This window comes from Podarcis melisellensis (assembly GCF_964234715.1).
Source record: "Podarcis melisellensis genome assembly, chromosome: 9".
Taxonomy (NCBI): Eukaryota; Metazoa; Chordata; class Lepidosauria; order Squamata; family Lacertidae; genus Podarcis; species Podarcis melisellensis.
In genome coordinates, this window is record NC_138541.1 from 44,712,995 (window position 1) to 44,737,625 (window position 24,631).

The 24,631-nt window shown below is 41.7% G+C and overlaps 2 protein-coding genes across 13 annotated transcripts in view; one reads left to right on the forward strand and one right to left on the reverse strand.

Moving 5' to 3' along the window:
- The window catches only part of NEK1 (NIMA related kinase 1), a 38,906-nt gene extending 24,216 nt beyond the window's left edge, over positions 1-14,690 (reverse strand). The window contains exons 1-15 of one of the 8 annotated variants that reach the window (XM_081925920.1): positions 14,672-14,690; positions 10,788-10,935; positions 10,610-10,706; positions 9,489-9,586; positions 9,233-9,316; positions 8,515-8,582; positions 8,351-8,437; positions 7,076-7,130; positions 6,020-6,220; positions 4,060-4,120; positions 3,188-3,342; positions 1,599-1,658; positions 1,289-1,348; positions 1,123-1,170; positions 944-1,018 (exon numbers count right to left, since the gene is read on the reverse strand). In XM_081925920.1, the coding sequence (XP_081782046.1) occupies positions 944-1,018; positions 1,123-1,170; positions 1,289-1,348; positions 1,599-1,658; positions 3,188-3,342; positions 4,060-4,120; positions 6,020-6,220; positions 7,076-7,130; positions 8,351-8,437; positions 8,515-8,582; positions 9,233-9,316; positions 9,489-9,586; positions 10,610-10,706; positions 10,788-10,904 (1,266 nt within the window). In that variant the 5' untranslated portion in view covers positions 10,905-10,935; positions 14,672-14,690. Of the gene's footprint in view, positions 1-943; positions 1,019-1,122; positions 1,171-1,288; positions 1,349-1,598; positions 1,659-3,187; positions 3,343-4,059; positions 4,121-6,019; positions 6,221-7,075; positions 7,131-8,350; positions 8,438-8,514; positions 8,583-9,232; positions 9,317-9,488; positions 9,587-10,609; positions 10,707-10,787; positions 10,936-13,485; positions 13,654-13,677; positions 13,860-14,671 lie in introns of those variants that run through there. The other 7 variants (XM_081925919.1, XM_081925918.1, XM_081925923.1 and 4 more) reach the window with 7 other exon arrangements.
- A 366-nt stretch (positions 14,691-15,056) lies between these two features.
- The window catches only part of CLCN3 (chloride voltage-gated channel 3), a 44,675-nt gene continuing 35,100 nt past the window's right edge, over positions 15,057-24,631 (forward strand). For 4 of the 5 annotated variants that reach the window (XM_081925997.1, XM_081926002.1, XM_081925999.1 and 1 more), the window contains exons 1-2: positions 15,057-15,195; positions 20,267-20,443. In XM_081925997.1, coding sequence (XP_081782123.1) covers positions 20,284-20,443 — 160 coding nt within the window. In that variant the 5' untranslated portion in view covers positions 15,057-15,195; positions 20,267-20,283. Of the gene's footprint in view, positions 15,196-17,751; positions 17,847-20,266; positions 20,444-24,631 lie in introns of those variants that run through there. The other variant, XM_081925998.1, reaches the window with a different exon arrangement.

Consider the following 24,631-nt stretch of genomic DNA (forward strand, 5'->3'; position numbering starts at 1 on the left):
AGCCACACCCCCAGCTTTGCACTATGCCCTCAATAACGTTTGCCATGAGAATATTTGAAGCATTTGTGGCTGCAGTGTGTTCTTGGACTGTGAAAATGCTTCTTGCCTGCTTAGATGGAAGAGAGGTGTGTGTTGTGTGTGTGTGTGTGTGAGAGAGAGAGAGAGAGAGAGAGAGGGAGAGAGAGAGAGAGAGAGAGAGACAGAATATTTCACATGGCTAGAATGGAACCAACTGTACAAAGGTAACAATACTGGGTCCATTGTTCAAGAAGGCAGTTTCTGCACATGCTGTAGAGGGAATCGAGGGGCAAATGGGACTTGTCAACCTGGCAAAGTAGCTCATCTAGAAGAAGGAAAACTCTGACCCTAAACCTTGGCTAAACCTTGTGGGATATTTTTGGGAGAAGAAAAGGCTAAGGAGTAGCCTACACAAGGTGTAACCCTACACAAATCTGGAGTGGAGTCCCCAAGATTGTTGGATGGTGCCTTGTATGCCTCCTTCTGGCAACTCCAAGCTGGCGCTAAACGTATTGCTCTGCTTTCTTTTGGACCGCCTCAGTGAGGCCAAGAGGAAGGCCTTGTCATCTGGGCAGCCCAGAACCTCCATAAACTGCCCAGGCTTGTGCCCTGGGGAGATCACTTTGGTGTTGCTAACACGGCAGTTGGACTTTGCCCCCAGAGGTGCACTCCACTGTCTCTTGAGACAGATGGATGCCAACAACACCTGCTGCTCTGCCATTTTTGCCTCTGGTCCTGCTGACCACTGGTGTGCAGCCTCTGGAAGATTGCCCAGAGAGGAACGCTGCCTCAGTCTGAAAAACATTCCCCTCTTCTGGACTAAAGGGTCTGGTAAGAGCTTGACAAGCACCTACAGATTATTGATAAGGTTAGAAATAAGTAAGAACAGGGGTGTCCGCATATACATTTAACAGCAGCTACCAACCTTGATTTCACCACTTCCACCTGCACTGAGCACATTCCTCCATCCTTGCTCCCTGGCTCTGTTTATTCTTTCCATCTGGAAAAGAGGACATGTGTGTGAGAAAACGGGACTCCAAAAATTGATGAATGCTCTGAAGATGAAACTTTAGAGGTAGAAGTGGAAAGTCAAAAGCATTTTACCCTTTCCTTCTCAAGTCTTCTCATCTGCTCAGCCTTGAGGAAACTGATCTGTAGGATGTTTTGAAATGATAACGTATTACGCCAACCAACTGCTATGGTAACATATGAGACATATTCCTGCATTCCATTAAAAACAGAACAAAAATAGTGACTCTCTTTAATTTACCTGTTCACGCTGTCTTTTGTCCTTCTCATAAATGTCGTGTCTTTTCTTTTTAGCAGCTTCCTGGAAAATAAATACAGATTCAAACCCTGAGCCATTATTTCCTGAGAATTAGGTCAGGATGGTTAGGACTTCATAGTAAGAGTCATATTCTAGAGGTTTTAATATCTAATATATACACACACAGATAGAGATATATATAAATAAGGTTAGAGGATATCTAGTGGAAGGAAATAAGGAGGAAAGGTTTGAAGGTTTTGTTTTGTGTTTAAAAGTATTTTGCTTAGTTTCCTTAGTTTCCATGTCTTTATACCTCAAACATTTTCCTCCTTTCTTCTACTGGTTTCCCTTTCTTCACTGGAGGTGGAGGGGCCTAAATAAAAAGTGAAACTACAAATTAGAAGGAATGCATGTACCATGTGCTGCAGAAGGTAACTGAGCATGGAGAATCAATAACGCAGGAATAAACTAAGTTAACTTTGCAAACTTGCTATTAATCTTACAGTTTTGGCCTCTCCATGTGCACTGAGAAATAAAAATCACACTTTGGTCAGTGGATCTTATTGTTGGGAAACTACACTTAGGACTTGATTTGATTTCTATGCCATTGACTCCCTAGTAAATGCATCAAGTACTGAAGCCTTAATGTATTCTCAGCTGTACAGACAAAAATGAACACCATTTTTCATCCATTCATTTTTCTGATTGTCCAACAGTGTGCCAAAGACAGCAGTACTGATACAAGTATTTTGCTGTTTTCAGAGTTATTTTGTTAATAGAAAACAAAACATAAATAAAGCGCATCTCTATTCCTCCTCCCCTGCCACATCGTACCAACTAACTTACGCATGGGAGACTGCATGCTATTTTTAATGCCAAGTAAAAGCCAGTTGGTTTCACATCATGCGTGGATCATTTCAAAGTTGCCAAAAGCTATCACTGTTTTAGCATAGACATATAAGGAAAATATTTTACAGACTTCCCAAGTAGAGTGACACTAAAAATTTTTTTGGGGGGTATGCTCATAGATTACTTGATGCAGTCAACAGAGTGGATTCCTGGTGGTAGAAATTGGCTGGAAGCCCTAAAACAGGGCTTTTGGGAAGGCTGGGCTTAGGATCCATTGGATCCCTAGCCAATCCTTGATGGGAAGTTTTGCTGCATCTCATATTGTAAACAATAAAGAAAAAGACGAAGTCAACAGTGGATGACACAAATTTAAAAAGTCAAATAAAACAAATCTGTTCAAATAAAAAGCAAATGAGATCCTAAATATTTAAGATGGTGCATGTACCAACAGGGCCAGTATAACATCATAACTTACTCATGAAGACCCACTAGGCTGTGCCACTTTATACTTTGAAATACCAAATCAACACTTTGATTCCACTGAGTTTATGAAGCTTGCTTGTTGATATAGCATTTCAGGTTTTCTTTTCAGGAATGTTTACTGAAAGAGTTTACTTGCTGTTATTTTATTATATGGTCTTTGTACACTTTTTACACTGGGTGGAACCAAAACACGCCATAACACCTTCCAGTTGTGTTATGGGCCTTAATGCAGATATGATTGCATGCAGCGATATGTGAGCAGGTCCAAAACTATTCACAGCCAATCTATACTGGAAAGTGGGTGGAAAGGCAACAGATGCCACATTGGATGCCTTGCACTTGAATGCGCATCACAGTGCAATTGCAAAGACTAGTTACATACCGTGTTTCCACTCCCGCAAGGGAATCTATCGGTCGCTGAAACTATGCCCGTGACAAGTTGACACAAACAAAATGCAGTTAAGGTTTAAAAAACACAAACACCAAAGTCCCAACATATAACATACACTTTCTCCACCTCCCTCATCAAAAAGATATACTTTTGTTTCATCGCTGAATATTTTCTCTCACCTGTCGGCATTTAATTGAAGGCTTCTCATAGGGCTTTTTAGCTGCATCCCCAGACTTCTTAAGCATTAAAGGCACTCCATATTTAGCAGCAGGTTTTGTGATTTTTTGAGCTGGTGCAGCAGAGGCCAAGTTCTGACCTTGAGCTGGTCTCTTTGCTATTCAAGAGAGAACACACACACAAAAAGAACTACTTTACACAACACTGGGTTTCTTTAGGAATCTGTCCTAAGACTAAGGAATATTCAAAAATAATTCTCTTCCCATCCAGAGTTAGACATGCTGATATTATTTGGCTTAGGTACAACACACTCCATAGAAGACAGAACTGGTTGAATGCTTATTTGAAAAGAGGACACAACTGTTATTCCTTACTTACTTATGACAAAGATTGGTAACCTGTTATATTCTTGGCTTTCAAGTCTACCTGTTCCCCACCTACCATGTGCCAAAAGCAACCTTCATCTACATACCTGGCAAAAGGAATAGTTTATTATCTTAACTCAAAATGCTCTGGCTATAAGCTACATATTTGGAACTGACTTTAAAGCAATATTGTGTTGTTTCAAACTAATTACTTGTAATGTAAGTTAACAATAAGCAATTTTTATAACTTGAGAAATTTCCTTTTAATGCTGTGCTGCTATTGTGCACAAAAGCTGATCTGTGAAAACTCATTTCAAAACCAAGTTTCTAGATGAAGATTCCTTTCCTTATGCATAGGCTATCTTGGATTAATAAAAATAAATTCTAAATTAAGGGCTCTAAACATCATGAATATTCTGCATTTGCTACCGTCACCTGATACTCATCAGGTCAATGATGTATTGGAATCAACTAAAATGCACCTAAGAGGATTTTTTTTCATATATTACCTGGTCCAGCATGAGGTCCAAACTTCTGAAATACTTTATGGCTAAATTCTTCTGCAATAAGCTAAAAGAATAATTTTACGTTAGAGAGTAACACAGAGTCTAACAGTTACTGAATGACCAATAAATTGAATAACTGTTTCCATAAACATTTGTTCCAAAAAAACAGTGGTACCTCAGGTTACAAACACTTTGGGTTACAGACTCCGCTAACCTGGAAGTAGTACCTCGGGTTAAGAAATTTACCTCAGGATGAGAACAGAAACCGCAGGCCACTGGGAGGCCCATTAGCTAAAGTGGTACCTCAGGTTAAGAACTGTTTCAGGTTAAGAACGGACCTCCAGAATGAATTAAGTTTGGAACCAGAGGTACCACTGTAGAAGAGTATATATAGATAGCTGTACCCTAACTTGGATGTTCATACCTTTTTCAAAAACTGTTTACTAGTTATGAACCTGAACTCAAATCATAGGAAGTTCTTAAGAAGAAATGTATAAAGCTCATTCACCTTGTCCCAAAGACAAAGTACATACGTGTTGAGTTATTACATGTTGGATACAGATTGCAATCTTTATAACATTTCATCACATAAATGGCCATGAACATACAACCAGCATACAACATTTCAATGAGCCAAGAAAGGTCATGCAGTCACAAGGTGCATGTCTGAACCCTCCATGGAAGCTCTCCATGTGGCTTGAGGAGGGGACCCCGTTAAGCTTTGACTTAAGATATTTTATGCTTTTAAAAATGTACCTAATTAGAAAGGTATTTAAGTATTATCGAAAAATATTGTTCAAGTATGCTTCAGCACGCTCTATTCAAGTTACTTACACATATGACTATGATTCTAATCTCAAAGTCTTATCTAAAATGTTGAGACCCTCTTTTATGTCAGGGCTGGAGAACATTCTCTCATGGGCAACCTTCCAGAGGTGGATGTGGAAAAAGGGTGTGACCAGACACACACGACTCTTCAGGCAAGCAAGGGATAACTCAATGTTAATGGATACATTCCAGCAAGATAAAAAATCACTAGACACAGAGCAGGACCCATGAGGGTGTGACTGCAGTGGGAAGATGGCCTGGGCAAAGTCCCAAGGGCATGATAGAGAGGTGTGAATTTGACCCCGGGGCCTGACGTTCCCCATCCCTCCCTGTATAAGTAAACTACTTTATTTATGTATAAGTATGTTAAATAATTAGGGACGCGGGTGGCGCTGTGGGTTAAACCACAGAGCTTAGGACTTGCCAATCAGAAGGTCAGTAGTTTGAATCCCCACAACAGGGTAAGCGCCCGTTGCTTGGTCCCTGCTCCTGCCAACCTAGCAGTTCGAAAGCACATCAAAGTGCAAGTAGATAAATAGGTACTGCTCCGGCAGGAAGGTAAACGGCGTTTCCGTGCGCTGCTCTGGTTCACCAGAAGCGGCTTAGTCATGCTGGCCACATGACCCAGAAGCTGTACGCTGGCTCCCTCGGCTAATAAAGCGAGATGAGCGCCGCAACCCCAGAGTCGGCCACGATTGGACCTAATGGTCAGGGGTCCCTTTACCTTTTTTATCTTAAATAATTAAAGTTTGAATTTGAAATGGTGTGTTACTTAATGTATGTGTGTGTGTGTGTGTGTGTGTGTGTGTGTTTGTGTGTGTGTGTGTGTGTGTGTGTGTATATATATATATATGTATATGTGTGTGTGTGTGTGTATATATCTATATCTACATACACACACACACACACACACACACACACACACACTGCTGTAGAGTGGCATTTCGGTGTTCTTATTCTATAGAAAGATAATCATAAAAACACAATAGTACCTAATTTGCTAAGATACATAGATATATTGCACATAACCGAAATATTTCTTAATTAACAGAAGCAGCATGTTTATGTTGGGCTTCTTAAACTTATTGCACAGTAGATCATTTGTAACAATACAACAATAGGTCCAAGTACATACCTGGGGTGTTAGAAATTTTTCAATACGCTTAGCTATAAAAATTTTCTCCAATATGGAGTTGACTGATGGCCTATCCCTAGGATTTCTTTTAAATAACTGTGAAATCAGACTCCGGAGGTCATGGGAATAATGCACAGAAACAGGAGGAAATGACCCGGAAATTATCTTGAGTACCAGATTTTTCATATTTCCAGCTTCAAACTGCAGAGATAAGCGCAATTTGTATGTATTAGACAGTACTAATGCCACAGCAAAACAAGACAACTGAATTTCTTAATGCTACAAAAATCAAAATTACTTTAATATGCATTTTCGGTGCTCTAGAAAATATTATCAATTTGCTTTTAGTCTTGCATTTTATCCATAAAGATTTTCCATATTGTTTTCCCACTACCCTCTTATCTTAAAGCCAAAATTACAACCAGTTCTTTTTTCTTTAAAAATGTTTAGGAGTGCTCTCATTTTCCTACTCATATTGAAATACTGCCCCTCAATGAGGCCAAACTTAAGATTCACAAAATGTTTAGGGGTATGTGTACCCCTGCGTCTCCCCAGAAAAAAGCACTGGTCAAAACCCATTGGGTTCAATGGTGGGTGTGATTGCCAAAGTCATTTTTCCCAGAATCCCACCCTCTTTCCATTTATTTATTTTTTTAAAATTTGCCACACACGTAAAGCTGAATGCATACAGGTTAAATGTGTGCAAGTTGCGGGCTTACTGTAATTGCTCTAAGGCTGAAGTTTGGGGGATTGAAATTCCCTCCATTTTAAAAATCCCATCAACAATGTGGTACATTATCCAAGCCAGCTAACAGCTGTATTTGGGGCTTTGACTTGTGTCACATGCTGTTACTTTAAATCTTATCATGGGCATGCAATTATCTATTACTGTAGTTCAATTCTCTCCTACCAACCCCTCCATGTAACTACAAAAAGTATACAATCAGCAGAACACAAGTGATTTTGATGTCAAAATACCTAAAATAAAAATATTGCATTTTCTGGGCATTGGAAAAAAGAGTTTCGCTTATAAAGTATTTAGAAATGTTGACTTACTGCATGTTTCAGTGTGCACATTTCATAGAGAACACAACCAAGAGCCCATATGTCACTAAAGAAACAAGACACAGAACATTAGTTTGCACAGACCCCTAGATGATCAATAGTCTAGCTCAGGCATAGGCAAATTCGGCCCTCCAGATGTTTTGAGACTACAATTTCCATCATCCCTGACCCCTGGTCCTGTTAGCTAGGGATCACGGGAGTTGTAAGCCAAAAACATCTGGAGGGCCGAGTTTGCCTATGCCTGGTCTAGCTTGTCCTTGAAACTTGGGTTGGCTTGTATTACCTTCGGTCACCTTATTAAGTTCAGCTATGCCTATATACATATGTACATTTCAGCTGGGGCAACTTCTGCCATCCAAATGGTTATCCACGTTTCTACGGTAATGTAAATTGCAATGGCTGAAATTCTGTTCACTTGTGCAACATGCACCATCTAAGCAACAATGTGGACCATATCAGCCTGCTTATAGCTTTTTGTTCTGCTGGTTCCTTAGAAAAGATGACTTTCTCATCCATCATTTCCCCTTTTCTCTGGGCCAGGTGCAAAGTTAAGGTAGGTCGTTTATGGAAGTGTAATTGGGTACGCACTTCCATAAATGAGCAAACTGTCATTTATGACCAAAGGATACCAAATTGTCAAATTATTATATTATTTTTGTTATATGGAAGACATTTAGATTTCCCACTTCTGGTTCACATCTTGGACTGCCCTTGGGATCAAAGCATATCAGTCTGGCCTAGGATAGCTATTACTCTTAACAGCCAGAAGGAAGCGATAATGGGTAAGGGATATTTTTGGCCCAGCAGGCCAATCCTTTATCTCTCCCTAACCCCATGAGTCAATTCTGACAGGGGGGTGGGACCACCCGCCTATCAGTAACCTGATGTCATCATTGCGCACCTGTCAGTGTTGACCAGTGGGGATGGGAGTCTGCTTTGCCAGTGTTCTCTGCAAGGAATGTGTTGGCAAATCAGCACCCAGCAGGACTGAACCCTCTGCTCACCAGCTAGTGGAGAATGAAATACTGCTGACCACAGCAATCTGCTTCACCAGCACATTCCCTACATGGAATAGATACTCTGCACTGCTCTGAGTTATGCAAGTGCCCCAAAATGATAACCAATGCTGAGGCTGGATAAAAGTGGGTTGGCTTCTGTATTTTCACAAAGCAGTATGATGAAGTCAGTTGAATAAATTGCATTGAGGTAAAAGACAATGGCATCTACATACAACTGAAATAAGTTAAGCCTACAGCTAAATACTACCTTTTATTGTTGTAAGGCTTATTCTCACAGATTTCTGGTGACAAGTAATATGGCGTTCCTATGCAAGTTCGAGCAAGTTCCACTGTACTAAAAATAAAAATATAATGAATTAGATTATGTTTTATAGTACTGTGTGAATTGCGCAAAACGTATTTCAGTATTACCTATTAAGAACTCGAGCTATTCCAAAGTCCCCCAACTGTATTGTTCCATCTTTGGTTAAAAATATATTCTGGAGTAGAAACAAGAAAAATACAGTACACTAACACGAAGTTAAATTCAGTAGAGAAGAAAGTAACTTATACCGAATTTGCCAATCATTATAAGAAACCACTTTTAGCTGGATGCATATTAACATTTCTTAGTCAGTTGTTATTAACAACTGACTGGTAACTAAGAGTATTTCCAAACAATTTTTGACAAATCTGTTTGCTAAAGCTCACGAACATAATTGTAATATGTAACCTGAAAGCTAATCGCATGCACTCTAAACCAAGATGTAAGCTTAGACTGGAAATATGGGAATGTGTGCATTCCCTCTTGGTTTGTCTAAACTAACCATATTTAGAATAAACGTATCTCAGGTTCAGACATAACAGGAAACTCAAGGTTGATTACAAATCAAAAGTGAAGACTTCATTCTTCTCTTGTACACAAAGTGGAGGAGAGGAAGGGGCTACCTTGTTGGTGCTCATATAACGCTGAACCATACTTTTAGCATTACATCTGAAGTAAGCCTTGGCCTGAAAGTGCACAAACCCTTGTTCTTCCTGGAAAGTCCTGACATAGGTTTGTTCTCTCATCAGTGTTTCGAAGAAAGTAGGCTAAAGCCTAGTTATTAGAATATTGACATTCAATTAAAAAAAGTTTCAGTGAACTTACTTGTGACTTTATGTCTCGATGCAAAATTTTTCTGTCATGCACATGTTTCAGTGCTAAGCAGATCTGTACAAACCAATCCATGATCTAAAAGAAGTTAGAATTGACATCACATTTCAGAGGCAAAGTAAAAGTCAGAATCGCAACCACATATTTTTTGGTTGGCACCAATGCCAGCCATTATTGTGGACATAGTGGGTGTCTATCAGAGTTAGAACATCTACAGTTATCAAGCAGTATAAATCTCAAATCCTCTTACCTGGTCTTCTGAAAACAAGACACCTTTCTGTGTATTAATTTTTTTAAACAGGTCTCCTCCTTCACAATAGTCCATCACTATGTAAAGACAGCCACCTTCTGTAAAATAAATAAATACACACAGAGAAGTGTTAATTTACACTTCACAATGCATCACACTGGCCAGTCCCTTAATTTGTTTAGCTTCCATTACTGTGTATTTTCCAACTCATACAGGAGACATGAAAAATGGTAGACTTGCTGCCCAATCCAACCATATTTATTAGGAGGTCCTACTGATCAATTTGACTAACTTTTAAATTGATATGTCAGATCATGCTATTTCTGGCCCATGCCAATTTCATATGTGTTCATTTATGTAAGTCCATTCCATCCATCATTCATCCCAGACACTGCGATTCAGCACTGAGGGCCTTCTGGCATTTCCCCCACTGTGAGAAGTCAAGCTACAGGGAACCAGGCACAGGGCCTTCTCAGCAGTGGCACCCATCCTGTGGAATGCCCTCCCCTCAGATATCAAGGTAATTATATAACCTTTAGACAACATCTGAAGGCAGCCATATATAGAGAAGCTTTTTAAGGTTTAATGTTTTACTATGGTTTTTAGATATGCTGTAAGCTGCCCAGAGGAGCTGAGGCAACCCAATCAGATAAAATATCACCATTATCATAATCACACTTCCACATTAGTCTGATTTTTAAAGAAAGAAAATTCATGCAAAATTTTGTATTTAGATATGTATCTTATCCGAAATGCATTTCTAAACATACTTCACTATAAAATGAGTATTTTTTTTAAAAAGCACACATATTTTGGTTATTTTTTCTGAGCTGAGAACACTATGGGAAGGTTCAGAGAAGTGTGATATTCAAAAGATAATTGTGTTCTGATCTGCATATTAGTCTGGGAGATGGAAATTAGGTCAGTTTGCTTAATAATGTGGGTCTAATGAAATTCTTCTCCATCCCCTCTTTTAAGTAAGCACACACAGAACTGCAGCATGCAACAAGAAATACTAAACAGGAAACTGGACGTTGAAAGGCAACACACAAACCCCAATTCAGGCACTTCAATCCAGTTCAGCTTTTTATTTTAGATGCCAAGTTATTTTTAATCCTAACCTTCAAATGATTCTCTGTATAGCACAATATTTGGATGTTTCATGTTTGCCAACACTGCAACTTCTCTCCTTGATTCTTCTCTCTCTTTATTCGACATCTTTAAAAGAAAAGCATTGTTTGTGAAAACATAAATATAAAGAAAGATGTAATGAAAGGAAATAAAACTCAAGAGACTCACCTTGGATATATTGATCTCCTTAATAACATATTGTTTGCCGTTTTCCTTTGCTTTAACCAGAATTGCTTTTCCAAAAGATCCTTCACCAATCTTTTGCACCTTAATATATTTGTCCATGGTAGTTTTCTAAGGCATCCTTATGTATGGGCTAGGGAGAAAAAGTGAGCTTTTTAATGGAATAACCAAGTTGCTCTTTTTGTATCTGCCAGATCAATTTATGCATCACAAACCAGTTTCCAAATCACTTGTCTTTTTAGATGCCATCAATGTTTCAACATTCCCTTTCATTATAAGGTCTCTAAGCCTGTGAATGCAATTATTTCTGCTTCAGATACGCCGTACAGTAGTTTGCATCCACTGTCTCTATCCCATGGCTATTACTATGGAAAATGCTTTTCAAAGGAACACAGAAATATTTATATCTTACCTGATTAAAAAGCTGTCACAGACTATATACCAAGAAGATGCAAGTAAACCTCAAAGCACAAATTAGAAAAGGAGAACTGCTGCATTTATGAAAAGTAACACTTACCTTGTTATATAGTCTGACACAATGCACTCTTACCTGAAAGTAGGTTCCACTGGGTTAAAGTGAAGCTTATTCCCAAATCAGGATTAAATACTTATTTGGGAATGAGACCCACTAAGTTCCATGGGACCACTTCCAAGTAAACTTATTTAAGACTGCAGCCTTAAAATGATAACCCGAACTGAGTTTGCTAGTTTGGTAGCAGAGCTTAAGCTAACCACTTGGATGCATTTTCAAACTTTGTTGCTGCTCCTGAAAATAACAGTCATTAGGATATAGATAAGGGGTATTCTTGTGGCACTCTCATCAGCCAGTATGGTGTAGTGGTTAAGAGGGGTAGACTCGTAATCTGGGGAACCGGGTTCGCTTCCCTGCTCCTCCACATGCAGCTGCTGGGTGACCTTGGCTAGTCACACTTCTCTGAAGTCTCTCAGCCTCACTCACCTCACAGAGTGTTTGTTGTGGGGGAGGAAGGGAAAGGAGAATGTTAGCCGCTTTGAGACTCCTTTGGGTAGTGATAAAGCAGGATATCAGATCCAAATTCCTCTTCTTCATCATCATCAATTGTATCTTTCTGGAGTGCTTTGCTAGGATGGAAGTTGGAATGCTTCTGAAACTATCTGACTAGTCAAGTACCAGAAGATGGTATAGGAAGAGTTCTGCTCTACACTAGAGGAATTATTCTTTGGGAATCCACAAGATTCAAGCTGCTAATGCTATTTTAAACACATATAAGAAATTGCTGATTAATGCCACCACATGACTTTGGGGATGAGGTCAGTGTGATTAATATAAAGTTGGCATGCCATATTGAGTGATAAAAGTCTTGGCTGCCGTTCTATATGCCTTGATAACCTCTACATTAGACTGATATACTGTAATACATTAGACTGATGCGGTACATTATACATGGGGCCTACCTTACCCTTGAAGACTGCTAGGAAATTACTGCTGGTCCACAACATGGCTGCCCAGTCACTGGCTACTATGGCCGTAGGGGGCATATTTTTTCAAGTTTGAAATACCAGCACTGCTTACTAATTAGTTCTGAGGTACAATGCAACATTGTGTTTTTGACCCTACAGAATTCCATTCATCTGGGGGTGAGGAACCCATGATCTGCAGTGGTAGAGAGCGCATGCTTTGCAGTAACATGTCTCACGTACATTTACTGGTGTCTCCAAGTAGGGATGGTAAAGACTGCTGCCTTAAACCCCGGAAAGCCTCTGCCAGTCAGTGTTGACAAAACTGATCTAGATGGCACAACAGTCCAATTTGATACAATGCAGCTTCCTATGTTCTAGATGCTTTTTGACTCCAACTCCTGGGGTTCAATCCCCAGCGTCTCCGCGTAAGGCTGGGAGACATGCAATCTGAACAAGCAGAGAGCAGCTATCAATCTGCACAGACAACATTGAGCTAGAGATGGACCAATGATCAGACTTGATATAAGGCAGCTTCCTATGTCCTGTATTCCCCAGATAAGTTGCACAGAATTGCAGCCCAATGCGACAACCATTAATATGATTAGTATAGCACATACACCACTTTTGCTGTTTTAGTAATATTTTGATCTACCGCTTTGTAAAACCAGTTTTGCCGAATTTTAGAAAATATGGAGTTTGGGCCTTTCAAAGTTATCAGAATTGTTAACTACAAGCTCGCCTACGCTGTAATGAATTAGAACTTACTCGGTACAATGTAAGGCGCCTTGTTTTCAACCAATTTTGATTCACTTCTCTGAAACGCCTGTAAAAAGCGCCTCACGTGTAAAGCTCTACAGTATTAGTTTTCTGTATTAGACGTGACAATACCCAGTATCTCAACTGTTCTCGATAAGGATGCTACCGGGTGGGAAGGGAGAAGCTCCTCTCACCTCACACTCCCCGTGGGTGGAGTGGAGTGACTTAACAAAAAATAATAATATTCACCTCCGTTAACTGACTTTCAGGCCGAGGGAGTTACTCCGGGGTAATTACCCCGCATTTTAACACTGGAGCCTGTTCCATGAACCTCTGCGGCGCAGCGTCCCAGGAGGGAAGGGGCTTACCTTCCTACACCCAGGGGCCCTCGAGGAGGAAGCCTCCCCACTGCGGCCCCCGACACACCCATCGCTGCAGCAACAGCGTCGGCGACGACAAACAAACAGGGCAGAACAAGGCAACTTACTAAGCAGGAGCCCCAAGCGCGGGGAAACAGGGACGAGAAGCAGCCAGGCACCGCTGCTGCTGCTGCAAAGCGAGCTGGGAAAGGAACATTTGCGCCCCTCCTTCCGCCAGCAAAGCGCTAGTCCCCCCTCCCCTCAGGCTTCTTCCCTCTCCAGCCCCGCCACCTCTCTGCCGAACCCCGAGCCCACCTCACCCTTTTTCCAGCAGCTCCAACCGAACCCGAGCTCCGCTCCCACCCCTTTCGCGTTGCTATAGGACGGCGACATCAAACCCCCGCCCTGCCATTGGGCGAAGCAGGGGCCCTGAAGGTTCGGATGCACCACAGAGGGAGCTCCGTCAGCGCCTGCTTACAGCTTCACCCTGGTAACGCGGCGAGGGGAGGTCACGTGACCCAAGTACCAAGTGAAAGCCGCGGATGGGGTAGGAGGCGGGGGTTGAGGGTGAGCAGCGGGAGGCCCCTCAATGCATGCGGCTGCTCCTGCCTATTATTGCGTATAATTAATGTTTTCCCGGCCCGCTTAACGTCCGAGCATCCGTAGAGAGAGATGGAGGATGGTGGAACACGGTACCTGCCAAAGCATTTTCCACTTATCTATCTATGCAAGTATCTTCCTTCATCGTCTCCCAGCTGCATTGCCACCTCGTTTATTTATGTTTGGGTAACTGCACTAAACACGTTTGCTGCCTGGACACATGCTTATTTTGAATCTTAACTCTTTTCCTATCCCCCCCCTTTTTTACATGGCATTGCTGAAGTGATTGCTTGATAGTGTGTGCTGCCAAAATGTCTTATTGCGAGAAATGTCCACATAACTCTTGTTAAGATTTACATTTCAGGAACCGTACAGTAAGGCTGCAATCCTACATAATATATGCACAGTTATTTAGCAGTAAGGCTCATTGTGAACTTAGCAGGGCTTACTTCTGAGTAGACAAGAGCAGCACTGTTGCATTAGTGGGTAATCTGAACTGCACCTTAAAGCGGGCAAGAAGTATTATATATTTTCCGTATTTTAGTTGCATAGTGGTTTTTTTTTGTGTGTGTATATATATATCTATCTATATCTATATATATAGTTTATAGATATAGAAACTTACATGATTACCGTTCGTACCACACAGAATTAAAAGGTCCCAAACCCTTACAAGCACCACATCTCATGCAACGGGGCTGTTAAGATTGAAACCTCAAAATGCCGCGGGGAAGAACAGCTTTGCTAATTGCTCAGTCCTGTCACTTGGCAAAACTTCAGGCGGACTTAAGGCGGCTAAAAGTCCCGTTCAGCCGAGCGCTACGTAAACCCAGAGCTCTGTTCCTGCGGACGTTGCGAACACCAGCGAGCAGCGCTAACAATATTGCACACAGCGCGCACGCGCGGAGCCCGAGCCCACCTGCCTTTAACACCGCCCGGTTAAAGCGTCCCCGGCACAGGGCGTCTGACGGTCCTGCGGCTGCGCCTGCGCGGCCGCGGAGACACTTATCTCCTTCCCCCTCCTATCGCCGGCGAAGGGCGGGGTTCCGCTGAGCCGAGCGCCGATTTCCGGACGCTGATTGGCTGGCTGAGGCGTGACCTCGAGGCGTGGGCTGCGCGTCAAGCCCCACCCCCCGCGTTAGTTGGGCGGGAGGCGGCCGAGTCTCTCCGTCCGGCCCGACGGAGGGAGGATGTGTGAGCCCTTCTGGCGGGATCACCAGGCGGCGCCACACGGCCAGGTAGGGCAGGATGCGGCTGAGGCGAGGGAGCTGAGGTGGTCGGGGGAGCGGGGCGGGCGATGCGGGACGCGGTTCTTGCCTCACGCGCTCCCTCAGCTGCAGGAAGGTGGTTGTGGCGTGAGGCGAGGCGGAGGGGCGCCTGCTAGAACGTGGCAGGTGATCCCGGGGCGAGAGGGTGAGGCGTCTGCGCGGAGGGGGTGAGCCCTTGGGTACCTCTCGCCTCTGGAAGGCTCCTCTCCTCTCCGCTGGCCGGGAAAAGGAAGCGTCATGCCGCATCCTGCCGTTGCCATCGGCCCGAGGGTATCCATGGGGCGGGGAGAATGGCCAGGCCGCCTTCCTGCGGTCGCCCCCCCCCTCGTTTCCATTGATGGAATCTGCCTCTTGCCAAAGGGAAGGCTTTCCCCTCAAGTTGGCCCAGTGGTGCTGCCCTCCAGCTGCATGGCCCCCTAAGTGGGGTTTCCTTCTGAGCAAAGAAGTCCTGTGCCCTTCTGGAATCACCAAAGTTGCATAGGCAACTGTAAGCTAAGTTGGTTCTGCGACGGGTTTGTGTACATGCCTACTCGGAAGTAGCAAATCTGTGGCCTTGATGTTTGGCAGCTTGTATTGCAACATTAATATGTGGCAATTACTGGTATGCACTGATTTGTACTCCTCAGCAATGGCTGTCATTAACTTGTTGGCGGGTAGAAAAATACACTTGCATAGGCCTGAAGTTCTCACAAGTTTCATCCTAAGTCTCGCAAAGGCAGCTGGATCCCCTCCCCCCTAACCTGCTGCCATTTAAATGTTTTGGACTGTAACTCAGGGCAGACGACTGTTGTAGTCTATAACATCTAGTCAATGTCAGGTTGGAGAAAGTTTCACCCACTTAATGAGCTTTTGTTTACCTAAAATATTTTTATTGGAAGCTAAGCTTCATGTATCCCAAATGGACTTGCAACACAAGTTGACAAAGAACAAATAGATCTTCTCTCAATTCTTCTCTGCAGAAAACTTAATGTCCTTGCTGAGTTTTGGAATAAATGAAGTATCTGCCTGTACAAAAGCTCTATGTGATACAAGAACATCTCCCTCTCTGCAGAGGGGAGAGATGGGGCACCTCTTCATTTGTTGCTCTATATGATATTAAGAGCCTTTCATGAGCTTCCCTTTCTGTGACCACCACAAACATTTTGTCCTTCCTTTTAAATCTATCCATCGCCTTGTCCCACCCACCCATTTCAGATGTTTTTCCTCATTATATTCTGTTGATCTCCACTCTTCCTGTTCTACCAGTTTGGGAACTGAAGGCACCACTCTGGATTTATTGACTGCCTTTGTTGCTGCCTGCAGGTCTCGTATCACCAATGGATCGAGAGTGATACCTCAGATGCTACAATGGAGCACTTAGAAGGCAGTCCTCTAAGTGCCTAGGTCCCAAACCGCTTAAGGCTTCAACCTGTTGAAGTGCTCCCAGAAATAACTGGCAACCAATGTATATCAAACAAAATGGGTGAAATATGGTCTGATTTCCATGTTCCAGTCAGTATTATGGCAGCAGCATTTTGCTTGTAGTAGCAGTTTGTTTCAAACTTACAGCATATTACAGTAGTCTAATTTGAAGGTTATTAATACTAATTTGGAGTCGTCATTAGGGGTTTGGAGCAAGGTGCCACCAATGTGTGAATAACACCCAACTTTATTTTTCTATGACATCTGTGTTGGGTGTGGCTGAACAGGTCCTAACCTGGTGCTTGAACACGTGGTGGGCTGGATTAAAGCTAATTAGTTGAAACTGAATCTTGACAAGACTTGTGGGTAGTTCGTCCCCAGGTCTGGAAGCTAGGCAAGGTGAATATTCTGGATGAGAGTTCCATTACTGTTTACCTTTGCAGGTTGTGCAAGCCACTGTTCTGAATAATGCTTTTATAGTGTCGGGTAGGGAGCACTGGGGATGAATTTATGGAACCAAGTAGGCAGTGGCCCAAAAAAGTTTGGGAACCAGTGCTCCGATCCATAAATCTTAGGAAAAAGCATGCAGTAGATTTTAGTTTTCGAAATAATGATGACAAAGATGACAGCTGCTCTAATGAAAATGTTGGAGTATTGCAATTTGAGTTTTTCCATATCCCCATGTATAAGACCTTCAGGATCTCTGGATGGCAGTTCCTATAAGTGGATCAACTATAAGGAGGGAACCAGGCAGGAATAAAGGCATTTAGATAGTCTTGAACCTCTTTTGTCTTCCACATGCCATTCTTTTCTTCCTTGCTTCCACTGCCCCCAGTGGGGCCCAAATTCAATTTTCGTTGGGGTAAAAATAATTGCACATTGCTTTGCTGTTCAAGAGAATATCTGCAAAAATAAAATAGGCGGGTAGAGAAATGGCCACAGAGAGAGGATTCCCTCCTGTCCGTCTGCTGTGAATCCTTCCATCTATCCTGCATCAGTGGTGCATTCCCGTAGTTCCACTGTTAGGCGTGCCAAAGATACAACAATTTTCATAATGGTTCCATAGTTCTTAAAAGTCATATGACTTCAGAGCACGAGTTGTGATTCTATGTAAGAAGACTGAAAGTTTAATTTCAAGACCAAAGAATAGTGAATGAAGGCACCATAAAACACGGGCATTGGATTTGGTATATTTTCAGCAAAAAACCCCGGTTTTGCAGGTAAAACAATCATTTCTGTGATAATATAATACCTAAAGTTTTCTTGATTTCATAAAGCAGTCTGAAGTATTACCTAAATTGTTAACTATATGGCTGTAGAAGTTAAAACACTCACTATCCTGCCTTGGTCTTGCACTTTATTTAGAAGTGGATCTTTGGCTTAAGTAGAACTATATCAGCACATATAAAATTGTCACTGAGATATCAAATCATTGCATTTGTGCTTTTTGTGGCTTGTGTTCACCTCTACATTAGTTGTGCAGTTTTATTCATTTTTATTATATGAACTTGATTAAACATGGCTTGTACGTACCCTTTACTAACATTGAAATTCTGTGCTTGTGTAACCTAAGTTAAAGGTAAAGGTAAAGGTACCCCTGCCCGTACGGGCCAGTCTTGACAGACTCTGGGGTTGTGCGCCCATCTCACTTAAGAGGCCAGGGGCCAGCGCTGTCCGAAGACACTTCCGGGTCACGTGGCCAGCGTGACATCGCTGCTCTGGCGAGCCAGAGCCGCACACGGAAACGCCGTTTACCTTCCCGCTGGTAAGCGGTACCTATTTATCTACTTGCACCCGGAGGTGCTTTCGAACTGCTAGGTTGGCAGGCGCTGGGACCGAGCAACGGGAGCGCACCCCGCCGCAGGGATTCGAACCGCCGACCTTTCGATCGGCAAGCCCTAGGCACTGAGGCTTTAACCCACAGCGCCTAAATGGCTCAGTATTGAGACCCAAGTACTGAAAAGAGCACCTTCCTTAGTATCAAGCTTCTTGTACCCTATCTTGATGAAGACTTGTTGGTCATGCCACCATGTGGGGCTGCCTGGTTGGTATTGATCCATGACAGAGCCTTTTCTGGGAAATGCTCTCCTTTGTGAGTGAGGTATATCTGTCTCCCTCATCGTTTACCTTCAAGAGAAATTTAAGAACATTCCTATTTACTCGGACATTTGATGACAGAAAGACACCGTTCATAGACGCCTTGATCACTGGTCAAAATGAAGTTTTTGAACTGTTTTTAGATTTAAAAAGTTTTAGCATGTTCTGTCTGCAATCCTGGGAGCACGTCAAAGTGCAAGTAGATAAATAGGTACTGCTCCGGCGGGAAGGTAAACGGCGTTTCCGTGCACTGCTCTGGTTTGCCAGAAGCGGCTTAGTCATGCTGGCCACATGACCCGGAAGCTGTACGCCGGCTCCCTCGGCCAATAAAGTGAGATGAGCGCCGCAGCCCCAGAGTCGGCCACGACTGGACCTAATGGTCAGGGTTCCCTTTACGTATGGGAGGAAGGTTGGAATATAAATCAGATGATTAATAAATAATAGTTCTGAATGAATAAATTTTGGATCACCATGAGGAAACCTACATGTTTATCGTAGGCTAACCGTTAACAGTCTGCTTTTTATAAACTGGCTTTTTTTAAAAAAAGTTTTGCATATAGACAATTATACTGTAAACTAGAAGTGATCCACAGCTTCATATGCAGTATTTTCCACACACACATCAAACTTTCAACTTCTTCCTCCAGATTGAAGGGCCCTCTGGAGCAGAACCCCAAGACACCTGTAAGAATTGTTTTCTGCTAGTACAAGTTTGGTGTCCTAGTCATTATGTCTAATTGAAGTAGATAGTACAATGTATCATTAAGATAAGCAGCCTGTCGTAGGTATACAGATGCAGTGCTGAGAAAAGGTGAATTTGTATAATCACCTGAGGTACAGAATGGATGTTCCAGGGTTATTAGAAAGACTGCCTTTCATTCACACTTTTACCTCTTTTCCCACATGCTCTTCTCACACTTAATTTCTTCTATGCTTTCCACCCATCCCATTCCACAAAAGGAACTACAGATTGTAGCCAACTAAGTTATATGTGGAGCAGACCCATTGAAATAAATGGGCTTGACAAACTTAAGTTCATTGATTTTGATGGGTCTATTATGAGTGTGACTTGGTCATATGCTACCCACTTTTTATAATTGCCTTTATAGGAAGCTGTAGGGTTGCTTTTTGAGCTACTGACTGCATGAGGTAGTTGTCCTTTCTTATTCCCTTTGTCTAGCAATAAATGCTTCAGTTTTGAAGTCACATTATCCTATCTAACTAATGTCTGCTTATGTTCATATCTCAGAAAGGAGGTAACATAAGCATAATGTTTTCATAATGAAAAATAAATATTATGGTACTATTATAGAGATTGTAGGTTGGCTTCAAAAGCATGCATGTTTTCAGAATTAAACACAAACCATGAGTGTTATTACATGGGTAGTTGCTGCTGCTTTTGAATTATATTTATGGTAGTTGCACCTTCATTGAGCTATAATGAATTTTCCTAATACTTCAAGAAAAATCTTCATATTCTTCACTTTAATGTGAATGGTGTACTTGGGCAATGCTTTGTAACTTTGAATTTCTTATTCTTCAGGTAATTAAAGCAGCTAAATGGAGTCTGAGCAGTTGTTCCATAGAGGTTACTACCGAAATAGCTACAACAGCATAACTAGTGCAAGCAGTGATGAAGAACTTCTAGATGGAGCCGGTGTCATTATGGACTTCCAGACCTCTGAAGATGACAATTTGTTAGATGGTGATGCATGTATTGGTAAGTCAGTAAACCACTGGCATTTCTTTTTAACTCATTGTACTTACATGCTGGTAGATTGGGCTTTTAGGATCCTCGTGGTGTGGCATTGCAACATGTTTTTGGTGTTCTGAGCATAAAAACAAAAATTCATGTCTCAGTTCAGTTGTCATAACCAAACTAGTTTGGCATTTGAGGCCTTACCTTGGGCTCATTCACTTCAGTTCCCATCCTTGCTTCCTGTTGTACTGCAAACCATAGCTTGCCTCCAAACTGCAATTGGAAGCCGTGGACAACGTTCATTGATGTCTGCCTGCTCGCACTGTAGAATTCTTTACGCAATCAGACTTCTGGTTTCTCTTCTTCCCCTCCATTCCTCTTTCCCCCCTCAGATCTGCTCAGGAGGGTCTGCTAGGGCATCTTTAGGGGTGGGGGCTGCAGGTGAGGAGGAGAGGCCCCATTGCTCAAACTGATGCCTGCTTGTGCTGTGCTGAATCTTGCCCCAGGGTTTCAACTGGATTTGTGTGGTATGGTAACTATAGTTTGCCCAGTTCGGACATAGCAACAATAGGAAGAGCAGGATAAAATTTAACTGTAAGTAGCAAGGAGGTGGTGGAGGATGAATGGTGCAGGGATGAACAGTGCACATGAGCCAAAGGCACAACCCTAACAACAAAACAGTGGTTTTGCAATACCTGAATTAGACTTTAATATAGTATAGTATCTTCTTGCAGAATGTTGTGAACTGTAAAATGACTTTCTCATTAGATTAGTTTTAGCACTCCACATACTATTTTAAGACTTTCTGATATATTTCTTCATTTGAAGAAATACTGTCGTTATGAACAGTACAGACAGCCCCCCGTTTATGTGTGGGTTACGTTCTGAGGCATCTCATGCGTCGGTGAAATTGGATATAATTGAAACCCATTGAAAAAGCCTGCAAACACACCATTTCACCCTTTTTGTGATGTTTCAGTGATGACTTTATGATGTTTCTGAGTTTGGTGCGATACATGGTCATGTACATATTGAACACGTGTAAATGGGGCTGCCTGTATTATTAGCTTTTCAAAGCTAACATGTTTTAATTTTTTTACAGTTTCGTTAAATGTGGTTGGCATAACTTAATGACTAACATTACTCCATGATTCAAGAAGCACAGATGCTTCTTGAGGCTATTTGGGAACAAAATCAGATGGGAACAATAACGGATGAATACTGAGACTTGCTGTGACTAAATTGGCTGTCCATAAATTGCAGGAAGAAAATGTGCAAATCTGTTCTTGTTAAGCTTTAGTAAGAAAAGCTTTAAAGGGAAAGATACAATGTGTTGATTTGTTGAAGGACATTGTGTTTGTGGTAAATTGTTTTTATTCCTAGAAATATCAACAAGGAACATAATGGAACATTGGTCAGGGCTTGTCAAAGAACAATAGCTTTAGATGAATTAGTTTAAGCAAATAAGGCACGAACATTCATATAGTGAAGGAACGAGTTGCAGAAATCTGAGCCCTTAGTAAATACCTTTCCAAACTTGTGAAGGAGTATCATGCCCCTGAAGATTATGATCATCATATATGTGCCACACTTTTAAAATGTTATAGTTGACTTGAATCTCTGGAATAGAACTGTAACTATTAATAACAAAGTTTGATACTCTTAACAGCTGCTTCACAACTGCACACACTGGTAATTTCAGTTGTAATTTAAGTCAGGGGTCAACAACCTACTTGGGCTTGTTGTGGGCACTGCACACACTGCATCACAACCTATTCTGTTGACTACAATGACATGATTCTTTCAAGTCTTAATTTCAGTAGGAGGAGACCCTACAAGCACCAGGGAAACCTTCTCTGGGCAAATGTGTGCCAGCGGGCACTGCATTGGCAATCCCTGATTTAAGTAATAGACACTTGAAAGGGGATCTTTCCTGTGTTAAGTATATATTAGGTTGCAGTGCAGTAGCTTACGAAACTTTCCAGTAAGTATCAGGCCTCTCTTTCCTCCCCACTCCTAGAATGGACAGTCAAAAAGGCCACTGTTTTGATGTACTAGTTTTCCTGATACATAATACTATTTTTCACACTGTTCATTGGCTTACCTGTCCATCAAAATCACTCTTCATAAATGCTTTCCCTAACACATCAGGTCTTCATCTAGCCTTGTCATATCCTTACTGTCCTTCTGCCAATCTCTGTTCTCTGTACCGAGAGGAATAGAGCCAGCTTCCTCATATGTACTAACTAGGAAGAGAAGCAGTACAGTGGTACCTTGGTTCTCAAACTTAATCGGTTTCGGAAGTCTATTCCAAAACCAAAACGTTCCAAAACCAAGGCGCACTTTCCCATAGAAAGTAATGCAAAACAGATTAATATGTTCCAGACTTTCAAAAACAACCACTAAAACAGCAATTTAACATGAATTTTACTATCCAAGAAGACCACTGATCCATAAAATGAAAACAATAATCAATGTTCTATACTATAAAATAAATAAGACAGTATTGTAGATGATAAAAATTAAATTATTTTTTTTCTTACTTGCACTGATAATAGTCATTGTTTGGATGGGGGGCTTTTATCCATTTCAGCAGACTCAATCAATCAATCAATCAATCATAAAATGAAAAACAGGCCACAGTCACAAAAATGCAAGAGCCACACAAACAAAAATGCAAAAAAATATCAAAAACAAAAGCACCAAATATCACCTCGGAACACTGCAATCAGAAATGGAAGGCTTTAATTACAATTCGTGGGGGGCAACAACTTAAATTAGCTGCTCAAAGATACAAACGGGATGAAAAAAGCCTTTATTATGATGGGGGGGGACTTAAAATTGCCTTTCAAGGGTAACATGGGATGAAAAAAGCCCTAATTACTATGCGGGGGACTCAAATGAGCTGCGTAACAGTGAAAACGGAAGCTCAGGAGCACATTCGGCTTCCGAGGCAAAGTTCGAAAACTGGAACACCTACTTCCGGGTTTGCAGCATTCAGGTTCTGAGTTGTTTGGGAACTAAGCTGTTCAAAAACTGAGGTACCACTGTATTTCAGATCTCAGATCCCTTGCTTTTGTGGTGGAAATTTGATGCTGGGCCTGTGTGTACGTGTCTGCTGTTTGTCTTGCTCTCACTTCTGGGATATCTCCTGTGCAAAGTGAGATATGCCAACTCTTTTATTCTATTTTGGGGGCATGCCAGAAAAATGGGAAGGGGTGCAGAGTTGATTTCTCTCATTTAGTACAAACATCCCTTTCTCCTCTGAGTTCCCTGCCATGTTTGGAAAGGGAATCATTATGCTGGGCATGGGTGCTTACCTGCGGGGAAGAAGTACTTGCTGCTAAGGAGACTTCTGGTTCCCCAATGGTCTCTATTTTTCAGCATTCTAGTTTTATATTGTTCAACAATAAACTGTTGCAATCATGCATAGATATGTGGTGTTGTTGTTTTGAACTCAGAGAAATTAAAAACTTGTGTCAATGTTTAGGAGTACCATATATTGAATTAAGAAAACAAATGTGGCAGGGAATGCTCTTTTGTCAGTACCAGAGCTACAGGAAGAACAGTGTCTTTTACATGAGATAATTAATAGGATCTCCTCCATTGTAGCACTTCATCTATGTAATTCCATGGAGATGCAACAGGTGGCCTATTTTTCCTGGCTTTTGGTGCTCTGTAAAATTTTCAGCCAAGTGTGTGTGGTTTTTTTAAAAAAAAGTATTATTGGTCGTGTGATTTGTTTCCTCTTCTGCTGTTTGGTTTCCTCTGTGCTTATAAGTAGATCATAGTTGTACTTGATAGATTGGTAGGTAATAAATGTATTTGTTGTTTTCATTGTGTTTTAATGTTCCATTGTGTAAAAATCACTTTGATATTTTTTTAAAAATGAAGAGCAGTATGTAAATAAAATAAATATTTACTTATATTGACGGGAGGTTTCAGTGCTATGTTTCTGAAGTTGCCAATAACAGTTAACACATTTACATCCTTGGCTAATTTTGTGTTAATCCATGCTCCCCACAACAGCCATGTTACGTTATGCCCCACACCCCTGTAACCATGTTGTATTCTTCATAAAAAGCTTTTCAAATTTTTCATGTTGATGACACAATTTTTAGACATGCGTCATTTTGTGACACAGTAATTCAGTTTTACTAGCAGACTGGAGGTTAAACCAACCCCTTTCCAGCCCCTAGAGGAGCGCAG